The following is a 20,517-nucleotide window of genomic DNA, read 5'->3' on the forward strand; positions in this document are numbered from 1 at the left end:
TTTCCCAAGTGTCCTAGAGCCTCGTATCCCGACCTGACATGTACTCTGCATTGTTTCAGAGCCTTGTCCTCTCTCCCAGTCACCTGCATCCGGAAAGAAAAGGAAATGCATCATGGTAGACAAGGGGATTTCTAGATTTGATGTCATCTCGTCATTAGTGAGTGCAGAATTAGGTACATGGATGAGATATGGCGCGACGATGAACGAGATGAACAAGGAGCACATGCTAGAAGACTTGCTCGCAGTTGGACGAACACACGAAGCATACCAAGTAGCAAGTGAAGGAGACACATGCACATGCATGAACCATCAGGCAAACACCAAGACCATTGAAGACTCCGCACACTTTGCCATGCAAAGGTGAAGCTATGGTACACCACGAGCAAACTCATCACTCAATAGCACAAAAACTCAACACGAAGAGAACAACCAACATGTGCATACCAACAGTGTCATGTCGATTTTTGTCATGAGTTGCCTCGGCCACATCACTACTTTGGGTCATACTTGTGTAATCAATGTAATGTAATGTGGACGCCCAAGAGACCCACGAATGAAGTTAAAGGGTCATGTATGTCGAAGGGTCATGCAAGTCAAATAGTCATGAGGGAAGTCAAAGAGTCACAAGGGTCGGTTTCACCCTTGGCTATATATACTCCTCATTTGTACATGCAAAAGAGTTTTCACCTTGGCTCCTCCCCATAGCCTTGAGAGTCTGTAATATTTTCTTTGAGGAGAGAGCAGTGGCTCCAACGCTTAACTACTGGGGCTAGTGATGTATGTTGTACGAATGTGTCTTGGAACTTTCACTTAATTCAGAAGCTTGTCACAGGCGAGCATGTTTTCACACATGTATTGTATTCGCTTGTAAGACTATCTTTAGACGCTTGTAATACATGTTTCTTTAACCTGTACTAAGATAGTTGAACTATTTTGGTTGTTTTAGTGCATATGTTGTTGGAAATGAGTTGTATCAGTTGTTATCGTTGTCTCACCCATGTGGACTACTCTGCTAGACACTAGACAAATTCATTCTTGTAAACTTGTTATAATGACCGTCGTGTTCTTGTGGACTACTCCATTGGGTGTTGTAGGTGCTATCTTCTCACCTTTTTGTATGTGACTATCACATCCATGTGGAATACTTTGTCAGAAGCTGTATAGATCCTGTTGTGTGGTGTGTTTCTATCTGAGTTGGGACTACCCCCTTTCTACTTGAGAGTCACTCTCACCCCCCCCTGCAATGAAAGAACTTTGACACGAGTGACACTAAGCAGTCACCAGGCACATGAACCTCATTTTTTGAAGACTAAGTATACCACTCTCATGTGCTAACAAGCAAGAGCTAAGGCATGTCTTTAAGATAATGGCAACCAGTCCATCATATCGGATGGGACTCCTACACCAAACAGTGTGAAGTCTAGTTGGGACTTCATACGAGGGAGATCCCCTGAATGTTGGCGGGTCCAACACTGTCAACAAAATGTATGGGTGGAATCCTCAATGTAGCCTTTGATAAACATCTTGTCACTATTTGGGAGAAGTTTAGTTCATGCCAATCAAACTCAGATGAATAATTAGAAAATCAGCAGAATTCGTTGCATGAGGTCTCTACACTACAATTCAATAGGCTTACAAAGTCTTTGCGTTGTATATCAACTGAGGTACGTAAATTACCTTATTATGATGGGCTAGACGATGCAAATACTTTTCTTGACCATTTTGAAAGGCACATACTAGAGGAGCACAGGTTCCAGGCTCTAGATTTGGCTTTAAGATCTATGTCTGCAAGATGGTGGGGAACCCACAAGGATAACATTACTGATTGGAAGGAATATTGTAGGCTGATGAGATTAAGATTTGGCTTTGGAACAACATGGCTTAGTGAAAATTACATAGGTAAGGATGTCCCCCACAAACATCTGGCTCGATGGACTAAGGCTTGGGGTGAGGTACCTCAACCGGAATGGGTACATATCTCTATTCATACCTTAGATGTTATACTTACGAACTCGTATTTGGAAACGGAGCTGCGACACGGGACCGCTGATTGGGATGAAATGAAGGAGAGTTTTCTGCTTACATTCAACTTTGAAGATGGGTTCAAATGCATTAATGGGGCACTTCAAGTGATTAAGGCAGCGATCTTCTGAACACCAATAGAACCTATAACTTGGATGCAACCTGATTGGAGAGCGCAACTACAACATGCATTGCAATTCTACAATTTTACTATGGAAGAAGGCGATGAGAATCCACAAAATATCAAAATTATTGAGTCAAAAGGATTGTGCAAAGTTGCATGTCCTAATGCAAATATCCATGATATCTCACAGCCGGTAAAGAAAAAACAAGTAAATATTGGCTTAGAAGCAGAACCAAATTTCGCGCACATTGGCGACTATTGGGATGAAGACACAGTCAGAAAGGTTGTTGAATTACTGCATGAATATCAGGACTTATTTCCAACAAAATTCTCTTAATTGAAGGGCATAGTAGGTGATTTTGGTGTGATGAAGATCAATTTAAAACCAGACGCGAAGCCGATTAAGCAGCGCCCATATCGACTGAACCCCAAGTACAAGGAAAATGTATGAGAAGAGTTGGATAAGATGCTCGCGGCAGGTATAATTGAGCCAGTGGAAGAGTCAGAATGGGTCAGTTTGATGGTGGTCCAGGAAAAGAAAACAAAAGGTGATATAAGGATCTGCATAGATATGTAGAAGTTAAATGATGCATGCATGCATGACCCCTTTCCTATGCCTTTTATAGATGAGGTTCTAGAAAATGTTAGTGGACATGAGGCTTATTTGTTCACAGATGGATTTTTGAGATATCACCAAATTAAGATTGTGCCAGAGGATAGAAGCGAGACTACCTTCGCTACAGAATGGGGGTCATTCTAACATACAGTCATGTCGTTTCGAATGAAAAATTCTCCTGCGATATTTTCAAGGGTGGTAGTCATCACATTCAAGGAATTTATTCACAAATTTTTGGAGGGGCTAATGGTAAACTGTGCCAAGATTGTCGTAATTATCAATTTGGATCCTCCCAGGAATGTAAAACATCTACGTGCAACTTTGGGTCATATAGGGATGAAGTTTATAAAGGCATACCTGCAGATCATTACGCCAATGAAGAAGTTATTGAAGAAGGATGCTACATTTTGCTGGGATGATGACTCCCAGAAGATATTGGATGTTCTTAAGGAGAATATGGTTATTGCACCAATCCTAGTATTCTGAGATTGGAAGAAAGAGTTTCATGTGCACATGGATGCATCCTGCATAGCAATGGGATTTGTTTTAACTAACCTAGGTATAGGAGATATTGACCATCCAATTGTCTTTGCAAGTAGGAAACTATCTAAGGCAGAGCGAGACTATTCAACCAAAGAACGATGAGGATTAGCCATGGTCTACGTACTACAAAAATTTAGGCATTATCTACTCGGTGCGTACTTTAAAATGTATACAAATCATTCTACATTAAAGTACCTAGTCACTCAGCCTCTGTTGGGGGGGAAGATCTGTAGATGGTTGCTTCTCTTCCAAGAGTGTGATTTTGAAGTGATAGTTAAGCCAGGGAAGTTAAATGTTGGCCCTGATCACCTCTCTAGAATTGAGAACGATGAAGAACCCACTAATATTGATGAGGGATTACATCGCGCGCAACTCTTCGCTGTCAGATTCGTTGATGAAAATTTTGTGGACATTATTTATTTTTGTCTACTGGGATAGCTCCTAAAGGATACACAATGCAAAAAAAGAAGGAACTAGTGGTAAGGGTTGCATATTTTTCAGTCATTAGAGGACACCTATATAAGATGGGACTAGAAGAAGTTCTGTGCCAATTTGTACCTGAGTATGAACGACATAGTATTTTGGCTGAAGCGCATGTTGGTGTCATAGGAGGACACTATGCAGGCAAGGAAACTGCACAGAAGATTCTGCAAGTAGGATTATTGTGGCCTATGGTACATAAATATTCTAAGGAGTACTGTAGTGTGTGCAATGTGTATCAGAGAACTGGAAGACCATCGCGAAGAGATGAATTTCCCTTCAACCCACAGGTCACACTGCAAACATTAGATAAATGGGCAATTGAATTCTTTGGACCAATTAATCGACCAGGGAATAAGATGGGTGCATGTTATATTATCACTACGATATACTACTTGAACAGATGGACCGAGGCACAAACTATGAAGGATTGTAGTGCAAAAAGTACCGTGAAGTTTATATTCGAGTACATTTTGTCACGGATTGGATGCCCGAAGATCTTGATGAGTGACCGAGGTTCGCACTTCTTGAATGAAACAATTAAGGCATTAACAAAATAGTTCTAGATGCACCATCAGAAGAGTACGTCATATCATCCCCAGGTGAATGGTACTATCAAAGATTTTAATAAAATATTGGAGAATGCCTTAACAAATATCTATAATGTTAATAGGAATGAATGGGATGTGCGCATACCAGTGGTTCTCTAGGCATATAGGATGAATTGTAAAAATTTGACAAGGAAAACACCGTTTAGACTAGTATATGGACAAGAAGTAGTAATGCCAATGGAGTATATAGTGCCCAGCTTAAGGATCAGAACAGTAACTAAGATGGTTGATCATGACTGCATGGAGGAATGTTTAGCACAGCTACTTGCACTGGAGGAGGATCGCTTTCTGGTTGGTTTTCATCAGCAGGTGTAGAAAGCCAGGGAAAAGGCATGGCATGATCACCACATTAAGAAGCACACTTTTAAGAATGGAGATTTGGTCCTGATGTATGACAGTAAGTTCACAAAGTTTCCATGGAAGTTTCAGATGCATTGGTTGGGACCCTATGTAATCAAGGATATTTCGGAGGGTGGCGCAGTTTAGCTCATGAAGCTGAATGGGGAGTTGTTTCCTAGAAGGATTAATGGAAGCAAATTGAAGGTATACATGGACGATCCCATTCTTGTAAGGTTGCGATGACTATATGACATCAGGAAACTTTAGTGCTTTAGGCAATTGAAAGAAAGCGCGGGACTGTAAACCACTATGCCAAGCAATGGTTATGTCGAAGAAGGAGGGTTGCATGATGTTTAGGGAGATGACGCAATTGGAGAAAGAAGTGAATATGTAGCTACGCCATACGGGATGATCCCGCACAGTCTGCCCAAGATATAACCATTGGAGAAGCTAGAGTTGATTTGACCACGATTTTGTCGTTAAAGGGAGCGGGGAAAGTGCATTTATGGAGCATATCTATGGAAATATACTGCCAAATTTGCATTTATGAGAAATATCTCGAGGCATTCACGGATGAATTTGAATTTTTATATAAATATGACCTCCTGCTCTCCATTCAGACACTTTGCCTATTGTAGAATTCTTTTGAGCTTTTGTGCCTAAATCTAAGCTAAGAGTAGTGTTACATGTCTGGTGAGGATTGGTGGGACATCTATTCAGAATTTCTGGCACAAGGCTTAATATGCATCATGACTGCTACTCCTCCTACACACACCACGACTCCCATACCGCCGAGGCTGAAGCCCACAACTACAGGAGCAACAACAACAGTGGTAGAATGAGCAGAAGCAGTAACAGTGAAGAAGCAGAAGAAACCACAGAAGCCACCTGTGAGACAGTCGACTAGGAAGATGGTTGTTGAATAGAGGAGCAAAGGGAACCTGGAAAAAGAGAAAAATAAGAAACCAATGGAACCAATTGACTTAGAGGAGGAAGAGCTTGGGTTAGGAATTGAGGATATAAATGTCAACGACATCGAACCAATTTCGCAATTACCTCCATATATGCTTCCAAGGAAGTCGACTGATAAGGTGACCAAGGACCTTGATCCAATGAAATTTTCCATTTGTACACCTTTGCTACCTGAGGATGTGCCCTTTGAAGGAGTGTTGTTGGCACAGGTACCACAATTGCACATGGAGGATTGGGATTTGGTAGACAAGGCCAAATTCCTTCATTTTGAGCCAAGTAAATACCTGAAGATGGTATATTATGAGGAGGCCGATGTCACACGTGTAGAACCAATGACATAGGTGGCAGAATTCAATGTGCTAGGTTACTAAACATGTTGAGTGTGCCTCATTTTGGGCGCAACAACATCAATACCATATGTGTGTGCCAGTTGCTGACCTTTGTACACGACAGAGCTTTATGGCTAGGGAAGAGCATCCCAATTGACACTATGCTAATTAGGAGGATAATTGCGCTGCCATGTGTAAGAGCGGACGCTACCAACACTTTTATTGGCAAGTCTCAAGAAAATAACCTTGCAGACCAAGTGAAGAAGGATTTTCATGTTGTTAAGAATTCGTGAGGCTACACTGTTAGCTTGATTTCCGATCAGGTTTTTGCATTTAACGCGTCCATTTTGGCAGGTAAAATTATGAGGAAATGTTGGGAAAATGAAGTTTCAACCCGAGTCATTCAGTTGGCTGCACAGTGCACTAAAGGGCTATAGTTTAATTGGGTCGGCTGTCTCTGTTATGAAATTCTGGATGATTGTCGCGAGGCCCAAGAAGATAGGAAATCGTTCCATGATGCATGGTTGTTGTTTTTAATTACTTTGACAGCTTGGAGAATCCCCGATGAATCACAGTTCCCTGATGTAGACCTAGAGTTGTGCGAAGTTGTGAGGTATGCTTCGTTGTGGGCATGCAAGGATCCAAGTCGAGTGGTAGAGAATAAACAATTTTGGGTGTTGTTTGAGATGGATCTGCGCATCGTGGTCAACCAGAAGCTGTGACTATCATCGGTGTTATTTTCTTAATATCGTGGAGTCACGAACTTCAAAGTAGATTTCCACAATGCGCATATACATGCGAAGAAAGATGTAGAGGAAATATGGTATTAGTTTCCCTATTTGGTCACATAGCAAGACATTTATTCCGTAGTCTCTAAATGGTCAAGTGTGTGGTTGGACTCTAGCAAGGAATTCAAAGGAGACCAGGCAAGGACCATAAAAATGCAAGGTACGTCAAAGGAAGACCCCAAGAAGGTACCTCAGAAGGTCACTGTGGACCTTGGGAAGAATACCACGCAAGAGACCGAGTGCATAAACGAAGAAGAGCCAGACATGGAGGAGCCGAAGAAGGGTAGAGCAGAACCTTTGAAGGACACAAAAGACATTGAGTCTCCCTTCATAATAAAGAAGAGGAAGAAATCCCCCACTGGAAGTGCACGCAAGAAGTAGAAGTCTGACAAGACTTCCAGCATTGAGTTGATGGTCCTCACTGAGGGGGACATCAATGAGATTGGGGACACTATGCACTCCATCACCGAGGAAATGTGGGGACACTTCGAGGATCAGTACAAGTTAGTATTTTCGCAGGTCCAACAGGGCCTCAAAGAGCTCAAAGTGCAAGCGAGCATGATTCAAGTGAGCGTGGTTCAGGCGAGCGAGAATCAAGCGAGCATGGAAATGACCAGTGCAACACCAACATTGCCTTCAACATTGGTGGTCACCACAGAGATCCACACAGTGCCTATTCCAGGAGGGTCACTGCGCTTTCCTACCACACCAGATCAGGAAGCGACACCATATCGAAGCAACTCAAAGATAAACTTAGTGGCGCTGCCCATTTAGGCATTACATGAAATCCACAAGGGAGTATCTACTGAATTGAAAATCTGAGAAGAGCGGGTGCTCTTCGTGATTAAGGACATTAAGATCCATAATGAGCAGTTAGATGAGGAAGCTACCAGAGCGATGCAGGAGAGAGATGCAGCCCTTGCGTGCAGGCTAGAGCTGGAGGATGCCATCACTCAGACTTGCATTAAGATGCCAAAGATCCTCATACAAACTGAAGCATCTTTTGAAGAGAAGCTCCAAAAGCTTGCAACCGTGATGAAGGAGTCCAAATTGGAGGTTGAACGAGTCAAATTTGAAATGCAAATTCAATTCGCAGAGTTGCAAATGAAGTTACATCCAATTATACCTCCAAAAGTTTGAGAGCAACGCGAGGCTACAAAAGATTGAAGCAAACATCCGAGATAAACAACTGCAGTTTTATGAGATCAGAGCAACAGGGTGAACCTTAGCACCTGTGCAACGGTTCGCTGGACTCCAAGAAGGGAAGGCCCTTCAGGTTCAGATAGACGAGCTGCGATGAAAAGCCTCAATCATCTTAGCAAGAACGCAGCCTTGGGTCGACGAAGCTAGTCAACTCTCTCAGTCTATCGAGAGTAAACTAAAAGGAATGCAACAGATGTAACGAACCACTAGATTGGTTGTTGAGGGGCCAACTACTGAGAAGTTGGTTGAAGAGGTTTGGTAGGCCGTCACGCAGTGCACAACAAAGCTTCAAGAATTGAAGGAAGAATTCAATGACCTCATAGAGCGCATCGAGGACATACCAGTAGAGTGACTCGGGATGAGTCACATATTTTTATTGGGGGCCTGTTGGGATGGGGAACCCTAGGTCCAATTTTGTCTAAGTTTTGGATTTTGTATTTTTGTAAAGTGTCCACAATTTGAGGAGCAGAGCACGTAGAACGCTAAGAGTCAAAAGGGGATTTTAGGAAGGTCAAAGCCCCTTATTTTGTAAATGGATGGGTTGTTTTGATTATATAATGAACTCTGCCCATGAACTCTGCCCATGGTTCGCGGACCATGGTAATGTAATGTAAAAGATATAAAAGGGAGTCATCTAGGAGGGAAGTCGGAGTTCATGGATGGGATTTTGAGTCTATTTTGTCTATAATTCTATATTCAAGTGAAGGGGAAGGCTCGTACATCTGAGTACGCAGAGACCTTGGTAAGTCCGCAGCTGAGTGCGCGAGCCCCTGCAGTTGTGTGCATAGGGTCAGAAGATGTGTATGTATTGAAGATCTAAAGTAATAAAGAATATTTGAAGCAAATCTATGTGTTCTATGTTTATTTATATGTTCTATGTCTTTATGCTCAATTATGATTCAGTTCTATGTTATATTTCTTTAATTGCATCACAAAGATTCAGATCTACTTTGGTTTAGTAACTTATGCATGTTAGAACACTTAAGTGAAGCTCGTAGATCTAATTAAGTAGAAATCACTTTAAGTCTGTGATTCAGAAGGTAAGGGTTTACGAAGGCCAAATAAGGCCCTAATTTAAGGAAACGCCTCGCTGCTACATCACATAGCCTTCTGGATGCAGAAACCTGGTTCTAGCATCCCCCAATACTGCCTCGGGTGAGACTGTAGTTTGCGCTAAGCGGACTGTTTCCGAAAGGGCCAATAATATAGGGTTTTGTTGGTTAGCGCAACTAACTCTGAACTTGGGTCCAAGCCCCCTCAAATCAACACCTATGATAAGGAGATATATGCCATGGTACAAGCTGTGAAGAAGTGGAAGCACTATCTGATGGGAAAGGATAAATTCATCCACACATATCACCAACTTTTATTTAACATACAGACCTAGAGTAAGCTACAATAGACTAGGCATTACAAGTTGATGGGGTTTTTATATCGGTTTCATTTTGTGATCAAGTATAAGAATGGAAACACAAACAAGTTGGACAACATGTTATCAAGGCCACCCACATCAAAGATCACAGCTTTTGGGACTCTTATTCACATGGAGCCATTCACCCATGATGCATATAGAAATGCATATTCAGAGAATGAGGAATTCAAGGAGGTGTATCAATAGTTGTAGAGTCAAAGTCATGTGCACAATGGTGATAGTACCATTGACTACCATCTCCAGGACGGGTTACTCTATAGGTTGCATAAGCTATGTGTTCCTAAAGGTGAGTGATTGCAGCTAATTAGAGAGGCTCACACCTCTAAGGTTGCAAGGCACTTTGGTGTAGAGAAGATCATGCCTAACTTGCAAAGGTATGTGTATATGCCTAAGATGTAAGAGAATGTAGCTAGGTTCATAACAGGATGCATGCTTTATTGTACTAGCAAGCCTAGAAATAGGAAGCAAGGTCTATAACATCCCTTACATGTACCTACTCTTCCTTGGGAAAGCATTTCAATGGACTTTGTGGGAGGTTTACTAAAAACCAGGAAGGGACATGGCTACCTGTTAGTGGTTGATAGGTTCATCAGGATGTGTGTTCTCATGCCCTATAAAAAGACGATCAATGGATGCAAAGTAGAAAACTTATTCTTTGGACAAGTATGGGTGCACTTTGGGATACAAAGGAGCATCATTTTAGACAGGGATACAATATTTCTTAGTGCATTTTGGACTACATTGTGGAGGATGATGGACACAAAGTTTAATATATCTACAATATTCCATCCACAAAGAGATGGGCAGAAAAAAGTAGTCAACAAGACTTTTGTGCAACTTTTGAGGGGATACAACTAGAAGCGTATGAAGACCTGGGATGAAAATTTGGTATATACACAACATTCTTACAACAGAGCAGTCCACACTTCTATAGGAAAGTCCCCATTTGAGACTTGTTTTGGATATTTTCCACCTTCACCTTTGGATATTGCATATGGGCGGCAAGGAGGAGTGAGGGAAGATCTTACAGGAGATGCTTTGAGGGATGAAAAACTTATAGAGAAGATGCAACAGATCCATCTACAGGTATAGGAAACACTACAAAAGTTGTAGGAGAAGTATAAGGGAAGGCATGATCAACACATAACAGAGAAATCATTCAAGGTGGGAGACAGAGTATGGATACAGTTGAACAAGGAGAGGCTGTAGGGGCCTACTAAGAAAATCAACGCTCTGGGGTATGGTCCCTTTAAGATACTGTAAAAGGTGGGTGATAATGCTTATTGACTCATTTTACCACCATATATGCGCATTTACTCAATTATGAATGTGGAGAATTGAAACTCTATGAGCCTTCCATGTTAGATTAGGAAGAGGAATAGGTCCTACCTTTTGTGGAGGATTTGGCACTAGATGCTCAGGTAGAGTTGACAGAAGATACAGTTTTACAGAAGAGGTACAAAACTACAAGATAGGGGCAACAGGACCTTTGGTAGATTGGGTTGAAGGGACAACTTCCAAGCAAAGCTAAATGGTACACCAGAGAGAAGGTAGAGGAAAAATTTCCTCACCTAATTCAGTAAAATATTTTGGGGGTCAAAAGCCTCCCAAAATGGGGAGGTGTGATCAGGATTGGATCATTATATTGTTTTTCATCCATCTCGATTCATTTGGAGTGGAAAAAGTGGAGGAATCAACTCACAGGACCATTTTTGCTGGTGGGACTCAGTTTGGCGAAACGAGTTCTAAAACCTTCTAGGATCGTTTTGAGGCATCAAACGACATTTTTTGGGGGTAAAAATTTTTCGCCTTAGTGCCACACCTTTTCATGTTGTTCTACACATAGAGATATTTCCAATTATGTAAGAAGCATGTCAACCTGAGTCCGAATGCAAAATTTATGTCACTCAAAAGTTGATCTTCCTATTTTCACACTTATAGTTCGAGAGGATGCCACGTCAGCCCCCATTATTCATGGAAAAGGGGCTAGCCATGTGTTTTTGATATAAAAGGCTCTAGAAGAGTTTATATTATAACTCTAGTGAAGAGTTGATATAGTCAAATTTAACCACTAGTAGGCTATTGGATTGTGTTATAACTTGCCCACTAGGAGGAAGACGCATTCCATTCTTTCAAGAGAATTTTGTTCCATGGCTAAGCACATATATCTAGGAGAGATAGGAGGTAGAGCACACAAAGAGGATATGTGCACTGTAGCATCCCACGGGCCACAGATATTACTTCTTTGTACCTGCAACAATATTTCTAGATAGAGAAAGAGAGCAAAGCAACCTCACCTTCCAACTGGGTTTTGTCCTGAAAGGATTTCCTAGAGCATATATTGTGTCTTATGTGATTGTGTGAGTTTATTTTTTTCATTCTCTACTTTTCTGCATAAATTCCATTCACATGCATGCACTAATCACAATTAAATTTATAGATCTAGAATTTTAATAAAGTTGTAATAGTGTAAAAATTCAGAATTTTAATATATTATTATCAGATCCGTTGTGATGAACTGTTCAGTGGAATATCCATGGCAGTTTATGGATCATAAATAACATAAACACCATTAACATTATCATTATTAACATCATGATGATGTTGATGACAACAATGACGATGATTACCACAACAACAATGATGATGAAAAAAATATGGATGGTTATATACCCACTTCATACTCCATAGATTATCAGTTTAGACCCCTTCAAGCCCAATGATTCCAATAGTATTATGGTTGAGAAAATGTTATCATCATTGTGGTTATGATGATGATGGTGCTGGTGATGATGATGATTTTCGAGTTTGTGGGTTGGGAAAGGTTTTTTGGGGCCAAGTAGATTTGTGAGATAGGTTTATTAGGTGATGGAATCAACAAGTTTGGGTTACTGGGTTAATTATATATGATTTTTTCATGGGATATATTCTATTGGGGTTTAGAGGTCAGTAAAATAGAAGTATCATGGTTTGAGGTTAAGAAACTCATTAATTTTAATATTTAGGAATTGTAGCCTCATGTTTAAAGTTGTGAGCAGGTGATACTCATGAAAAAAGTTTTTTCCATAAGGGGTCAGTAGGTCGAAAGGGCGTGTGAATTAGAGATGGGTTAGTGCGCTATGTATTGATGACTGTGTTAAAGTATATTATCATCAACATCATCATAACCAAGATGATGATTAGCACAACTTTGATAAAGATGACAATGATGCTGATGATGTTGATGACCATCATCTAATCAATGGGTTAGGCGGTTGGATCCCTTCAGGCCCATTATGTTTGATGACGTTATGGTTGAGCAAGTGCAACCATCATCATAATGATAACAAAGGTGATGGTGATGAAGACCAGGATGATGAAGATGATGAAAATGACATTGATGATAATGAAGATGGCTATATACATGATTATTAGTGGGTTAGTTGCTTGGGACAAGGTTTATGTGGTTAGAGATACTAGCAAGGTAGGTTTATTAAGTTGGGGTTCAATGGTCATAATTGTTCAGTTTACTTCTTTGTAGGGTTTATTGAAACACACTATCTCACAAACTAAAAGGAATTTTTTTTTTTTGACTCATTATAAAGTGAAAAATTAGATTGTGGGCAATAGATAAATATTGTACCTAAAATATCATATGCATAAAGAAGATAACATGATGTTTTGTTTTGTGAATCAATTGTTTTCTATTAATTCAAAAGATTACATTTCAACATATAGCTTCAAAAAATCCTAATGTCCTCTCTTTTAACAGATTTATTAGCCAGTAGATGCAAGCCTAAAAGCATAGAAAGTTCCCTAGATAATAAAAATAGTTGGAAAGGAAACTAAAACAAGAAAACTTGTAATGCCAAGATACAACCAATAGCCACTAGAAATCAGAAGAATTGACCAGAGCAGGGTGGTCTAAACCCAATCCAAGAGATAGAGGGGGTTGGAAATCACAATGGACATGTTTCTCCATATGTGCAATCTTGATCTCAGGCCAATCCAACTTCTCTTGAAGGCACCTCTGCCCTCTTGTCAGGCTAGTCAATTTATCATGCATCTTCCGCTAGTTGCGCTAAAGATGGTTCATGAAGTTGATAATGACATTACAGTGATTGTGTTGAGCCTTGTTAAGTTGAATTGAGGAAAGAGTGATCTGCCTCAAAATAGGGTCATTGTCAGCATATGGAGGGACCTAAGCCATTGTGGCGAAAGGAAGAGAGGGTGTCATTCCAATAGCCTTATCCAAGCCATGATCTTCCTATGCGTGCTCCCCACCTTACCCCATATATCCCATGTTTCTTCTCATCCAACCGTGTTGCTGACGCATGGCCATCTGGATGGCTAACAGACAGGTACACACACTCCACCATACTTCTTACCCAAAGAGTATGTTTATTACAAGAAGACTATGTATCCACCAAAACACCCAAAGGCACAACCCACCAATGCTTTGAACCACAAACACAGTCCCTACTAAACGTAATCAAGTTATCATTATGGGTACCTTCTCGTGGTTAAACAAATGCACACAAGCCACCTGAGAATAAATGAAATATTGTTCCTGATGGTATGCTACAAGGATTTTCCCATGTTTGACCCCAATGCCACCACTATCCAAACTTACCCCAAGAAAATATTTGCATAAATGACCCTAAGAAAGTGCTAAAATATCCTAGCTATACTGAAAGTCAACTTAGTTAAACTTGGGACCATACCATCAAATGTCAAAACTCCCTCTACCCACACCAATAACCACATGGGAATATCACTACCAAGGGTTGGAAAACTTACCAGGTCAATCAAATAAGAGACTGCGCCCAAGTTTCTCTGGGAAAACTCGTCATCCCTCCAATAAAATGATAAACCCCTAGCAAATTGAAACTTACACCGAGAATTTAAGATTCCAAGAGCTTTTACTTGCAACCACCCTCCACAAGCAATACAAATGAGATGGAACTCTTCAAAAACAAGGGTGACAGATAGAGAAAGATTCAAGACCTCTTACCTCATTCCAAATGTGAAGAATGCAAAGCAACTTTGGAAACTCACCTAGTGTGCTTGCAACAAATTTGAGCAAATGGTGGCTAGCTAATTTGTCTAGTGGCTTCACATAGCCATGTCTAGTTCCTAGATCCTAGCTAAACTTCTGCTGAGCCTATGTCCCTTCATTCTTCTCTTCTCAAGTGCAATTGCAGCAAGGACTCCCCTCCTCAATCACTTGTCAAGCACATAGACAACACTCTCTCCAGTGCTTTACCACCTCCTTATCAAAGGCAGACAAAAAAGATTCCCACATCTATCCCATACCAGGTTGCATAAAACTCCACCAACAAACGAAACACCATCCACACAAGTGCATCCTCTCTCAAAATATCACCAAAACCAACGTTAAATGAATTGAGTGCCGCCTTGCCATGACTTGATAACTCGCATGAATATGCATACCACCCAACTACCACAACATATATCAATTAAATGCCAATATAATTCATCGGGTGGCAAACCCCATGCTTATCCCCTCATCTCTATGCTCTGACACCCCATTAACGAGATAGCACGATGAATTTTGATTTACATCTACATTCCAAAATGCTAGATATTAGGTTGACTATCATGATTATAATTAATAATCTAATATATCTATATTTTTATATAGTTGAAAAATGTAATTTTCATTTTACTAAAATAATTAAATCTAACCAACTTATATTACATTATTAAATTTCCTCAAAATTTTTATATATATCCTACCAAAAAAAACCTTTAAACTTTCCCTTTATAATAAGACAAAAACCTTAACACCAATTATCTATCAATAAAATATATTTATATATACCATAACCAAAATATATTGCATCATTAAATCTCTTTAAACATTTAAAAATATATATACAACCAAAATCTTAACTTCCCAAAACTTATAAACTTTATTTTTATAATAAAATATAAAAAGCTTAACACCAATTATCTAGCATAAATCAAACTTATCTATATATAATATAATCAAATTATTTAAATCTCCTTAAAAATTAAAGAAATTATACCACTAAAATACTAACTTAAAAATCTCTTAACTTTATCTTTGTAACAAAATATACCTTAAGGGCAATTGTCCAAATTGAATAAAACTTATTTGCATATCATATCGCCGCGTACATCGCATAGAAATATACTCAAACAACACTGCATTGCGTGAAATATGAAATCGGATATATCGTAACGCGTACTTGGAGTTTGCATCAATCGTTCTTTCCCGCGCCGTCATTTTGTATTTAGTCAACCTAACTTTTCTGAATGATACACTTTTTATCTTCTTTTCTCTACAAAGTGTTATGGCTTCCGCTTTACTTTGCATTCTTTTGGTTGTCCGGTCTCTGCTCATTTTGCTTTTCAAGGAGGTTTTAGTGCTTTCAGCTTTTAAAGTGTTTATGCACCTACAAAATTCAAGGACCACGTCGCTTTTTAACGTTTTGCTATTGACTCCAGCAAACGTGTTTGTTCCGTGTGGGCTTTGCATATTGTTCTCTCCAAAAAATGATTTGCATATCGATACTTGTATCTCATATTTCGGTGGAAGGAATGATTACTGGGAGTACTGTGGGAGCTTGGAACGATTATCGGGCCATAATTGCAGTGTAGGTTAGTTATTGTGTCAGCTAACCATATGTTGGTTACTGTCTAAGCTTAACCATATATTAGCTCCATGCCTAGGAATTTCTCCCCAACACCGACGCGGCAGGAATTTCTCCCCACACCGACACGGCATCTTAGGTATACTACTTCTCTAAAATTTATTGAAATTTTGTTACCCAAATTCAGACCACTTTTGACTATCAAACAATTCCCGTCCTGAATAGACGAGCCAACGAAAGTCATATATTTCGGATCCTCTTGACATGTGGGGTAGGGTAGAAATAATGGAAATGATTAAGTTGATTTCGTTCAATTTAATAGACTTTCCTCACCTATTTATAAACACTACCTACACTTCATCGTCATTGTCGCTCATTCCATTCATTTTTTGTTATCCCAAAGCTGATTCCATGTCTATCATCTCATTGTCAATGTCGTTCATTCCATTCTGTTGCTGTGCCATTTCTGTTTTCCCAAAGCCGATTCCACGCCTATCATCTCATCTTCGCCCTCCGCCTTCCGTGCCTCCACATATATTATTCATTATCCTGACTGCCTGCTATGCCTCTCTATTCCCCTGCTCCTTATGCTTGGACCTGCAATACCAGTATTGCCAAAATACGAGTAAATGTGCGTATATGGATATACCGTATCCTTTGGGTGTGGGAAATCGTGGATGCGGTCACCCTAACTTCCAAATCTACTGTGTGCACAACTTAGCTCCAGAAATCACAATTCAGGGCCACAATTACACAATACTAGAGTTTTTCAATCACTTAAACCCCTTCGTAATTGTGAGGGGCGAGCAGTGCAAATTCATTGATGATCCCATTGGCATGCAGATACCGCCTCCAGCACGTACAGACATCGCTTTGAGAATTGCTAAGGAGAACAGGACCCTGAACGTGTACAAGTGTAATAAACAGGCTCAACTGGACCACTCAATATTGGTTAGCGGGAAATGTAATTCTAGCGTCTCTTACGGTTTGTACGAGAATGGGAATGGGATGCCGGGATGTTCCAAGGCACAAGTAACAGTTGATGTGGGATTGATGCAACTGGTTTACAATGATACAAAGAGAGATGAAAGCTGTAGATCATGTGAAGCGAGTCAGGGGATGTGTGGTTACCGTCACAACACTTCGGATTCAATTGCACCGTTCGTGTGTTATTGCGAGGATGGACCCCGTACGGATAACTGCCACCGCCACGGTATGCTTTTCAAAATTCTCGCAAACTCCCTGTCAGTTCAATTAAATATGCTATGAATGAACTAACTTATGAGGTGTAGATGAGTTGTTTATGAGGTGTAGTTTCATGATGTCATAAAAGGTTTAGGATGAAGCTAGTTATGGGTGGAAGGTGAAGATAGGGTTAAGTTAGTTATGGGATAAAATCTATATCGGAGGGCTTATGGGAATATTTCACAATCTTTGGTGATAGTATTTAGGATGAGCAGACCATTCTCAATTTAGTTTAGAAAAAAAAATTATAATAAATTTATTCTCAGCCACCCAAGAAATGGGAAGTCAGATTCTTATAAGGACAAATATATGCGGCCCATGTTCATAAACAAGAAGATATGGTTATATGCATATGTAAACCCTTCCTGTTACTTACAATAGTTGTGTTATGGCTGCGTTACAGGTCGCCCAACCGCTATTATAATAGGTAAATTCATTATTTCTTCCTATTCTGTTTCTCCGTTTTAAACCTGCTCTGAATTGGTTTCCATATTCTGTTCGCGTTCGGACGAAGATCGCATTGATATCAATCTCTTCGTTCCACCGCAGGTTGCTCTGTTGGAGGAGCTGCACTGTTAGCGGTCCTGTCCCTAATGTATCATCTGAAGAACAGAAAGCGTCCTCCTAGCAGGGCTCTTCCGAGACATTTGCCTGGGGGCGACATGGGCAATTTGCCCATATTCTCTTACGAAGCACTTCGTCAGTCTACAAATGGCTTCCACGAGGAGAACGAACTTGGGGTTGGAGGGTTTGGGTCGGTGTATCTGGGTAAACTCTGGGACGGGCGAATGGTGGCCGTAAAGAGACTTTATCACGATAACTCTAGGAGAATCGAGCAGTTCATCAACGAGGTGAAAATATTTTCTGCCTTGAATCATCCATACGTCGTTCGTCTTTATGGCTGCACCTCTGCAGACAGTCCAGAGCTGCTGCTTGTGTACGAATATGTCCCAAATGGGACCCTGGCCGATCATCTTCATGGCGATCGCAAAAGCCCCAACGGATTACCTTGTAATGCTCGCGTGAACATTGCTATTCAAACTGCCCAGGCCTTGGCTTTCCTTCACGCCCTTGAGCCGCCTATATTCCACAGAGATGTGAAATCTTCTAATATTCTCTTGGACGAGAATTTGGATATCAAATTAGCTGATTTTGGGCTTTGCAGGCTTCTGCCTGTGGATGCTTCACATGTGACTACTATCCCACAAGGCACACCAGGGTATGTTGACCCAGAGTACTATCAGTGCTATCAGCTGACTGATAAATCTGATGTCTATAGCTTTGGGGTCGTTTTGATGGAGCTCATCTCTGCCAAAATAGCGATGGACACAAATCGGAACAGAAAGGAAATAAACCTTGCCAACTTGGCGATAACGAAGATTCAGGAAGGGGCTTTGCACGAACTAGTGGATCCACAGCTGGAGATTCAAGTGAATCATGAGGTGAAGGTAATGGTGATAGCAGTTGCAGAATTGGCCTTCAGATGCTTGGCGTCAGAGAGGGATGACAGACCGGCTATGGAGGAAGTTGTTTCTCAGCTTGAGAAAATCAGACATTCGAGTTGTACGTCGACTGGTCCAGATGGAGAAGAGATGAGATTGTTTTGCAACATTAAAGAACCAGACACACCGCTGTTATGTCCCTTCTCTCTGCAGCACAGGTGGTCCAGTACAAGTTCCACTCCAAACAGCGGCACATAAACTTTTCGTTATGATTTCAAGCGCATATTTCCGCCTGACGGGTATACGTACCAAATTTAATGCTCACATTGAGTGATTGTTTTTTTTGTAATGTTTTTATTTAATTTATTTGATTTAATAATAGTTTTGAATCTTACCTTTAAAATTAAAATCATTAGTTTTCCACCCGGCCATCGAAAATCCCAGACAACTGGCGAAATGGAATTGCCCAGTACAACGTCAATGTTTGCGTCTATCCCAAAATTTATGTGGTGATATATATCATGAGCTTTGACAAGTATAAAAATAATGAATAGTTTTTAAATCAAAGTATAAAATTTATTAACCATTATATAAAAGTAAACTATAGTTTATAAAAGCATAGTGAAAGTGGTAAATGCGCGAGAATCGTGATTTTGTTATATGTGTTTTATTTTTTCCCACAATGGTTATATGTGTTTGATTATAATTGAAAAATAGTTTTTAAATTTATAAATATTAATTAAAAAATAAACTATTAAATTTCTTAGATAGAAGATGGAAATACATAGTAACATAATATGATGTGGTTTGTAACTTGAATTGATACAATTAAATTATATGAGCCTATCCCAAAATTTATGTGGTGATATATATCATGAGCTTTGACAAGTATAAAAATAATGAATAGTTTTTAAATCAAAGTATAAAATTTATTAACCATTATATAAAAGTAAACTATAGTTTATAAAAGCATAGTGAAAGTGGTAAATGCGCGAGAATCGTGATTTTGTTATATGTGTTTTATTTTTTCCCACAATTGTTATATGTGTTTGATTATAATTGAAAAATAGTTTTTAAATTTATAAATATTAATTAAAAAATAAACTATTAAATTTCTTAGATAGAAGATGGAAATACATAGTAACATAATATGATGTGGTTTGTAACTTGAATTGATACAATTAAATTATATGAGCCTATATAATTAAATAGACTTAAAAATATTTATAATAGATATGTTAATTTTACATCACACAAACATAATTAGATGTTTTTAAATTTCAATTTTATGTAAATTGTTATAAATTATACGTTATTTGGAACTAACTAAGAGTAATGAATACATTTCAACATTTTTCCTTAATTACAATCATTATTACCTCTTCAAGTATGTTTTATTTAGGCTTACAAAATTTGAGATCAATTGAAAAAATTGTTTTACTTTAGCATTTTAATATCGAAGAAAAACTTGTTTTATTTCAACATCCCTATGTAGATTGTCCTTAGCTATATGTTGCACAAGCTTTAGTTTTACTTTGGTCTTCATCTTCAATATTTCATTTTCTTCTTCATACAATTTTTCTTATGCATTAGCTTTTATCTTAGCTATTATAGATTAAACTTTTCTATCAATCCTTGTAAGATCAAAAATAACTTCTTCATTTTCTTTCATCTCTCTTCCAATATGAGAAAAGCTTAGACAACTCTAGCTTTTATCTTTTATGTTGCTTCTTCTATTGTAGTTATGATAG

General features: G+C 39.4%; 1 protein-coding gene across 1 annotated transcript; it reads left to right on the forward strand.

The window, feature by feature from the left end:
• The first annotated feature begins 16,718 nt into the window (after positions 1-16,718).
• Positions 16,719-19,024, forward strand: LOC149234241 (LEAF RUST 10 DISEASE-RESISTANCE LOCUS RECEPTOR-LIKE PROTEIN KINASE-like 1.2). The gene is made up of 2 exons (XM_089368194.1): positions 16,719-17,292; positions 17,874-19,024. The coding sequence occupies exons 1-2, from the start codon at positions 16,719-16,721 to the stop codon at positions 19,022-19,024; spliced, it is 1,725 nt and encodes a 574-aa protein (XP_089224320.1).
• Positions 19,025-20,517: the final 1,493 nt, after the last annotated feature.

This window comes from Pinus tabuliformis, chromosome 8 (assembly GCF_031772625.1).
Source record: "Pinus tabuliformis cultivar Carrire ecotype Pingquan chromosome 8, CPIR1, whole genome shotgun sequence".
Lineage (NCBI taxonomy): Eukaryota > Viridiplantae > Streptophyta > Pinopsida > Pinales > Pinaceae > Pinus > Pinus tabuliformis.

What these genes read in the sequence shown, in the direction of transcription:
- LOC149234241 (XM_089368194.1), top strand. Translation starts at nt 16,719, where the DNA reads ATGGATATACCGTATCCTTTGGGTGTGGGAAATCGTGGATGCGGTCAC. An exon ending in GGATAACTGCCACCGCCACG is followed by an intron (nt 17,293 to 17,873) that starts GTATGCTTTTCA and finishes GTTCCACCGCAG; the next exon opens with GTTGCTCTGTTGGAGGAGCT.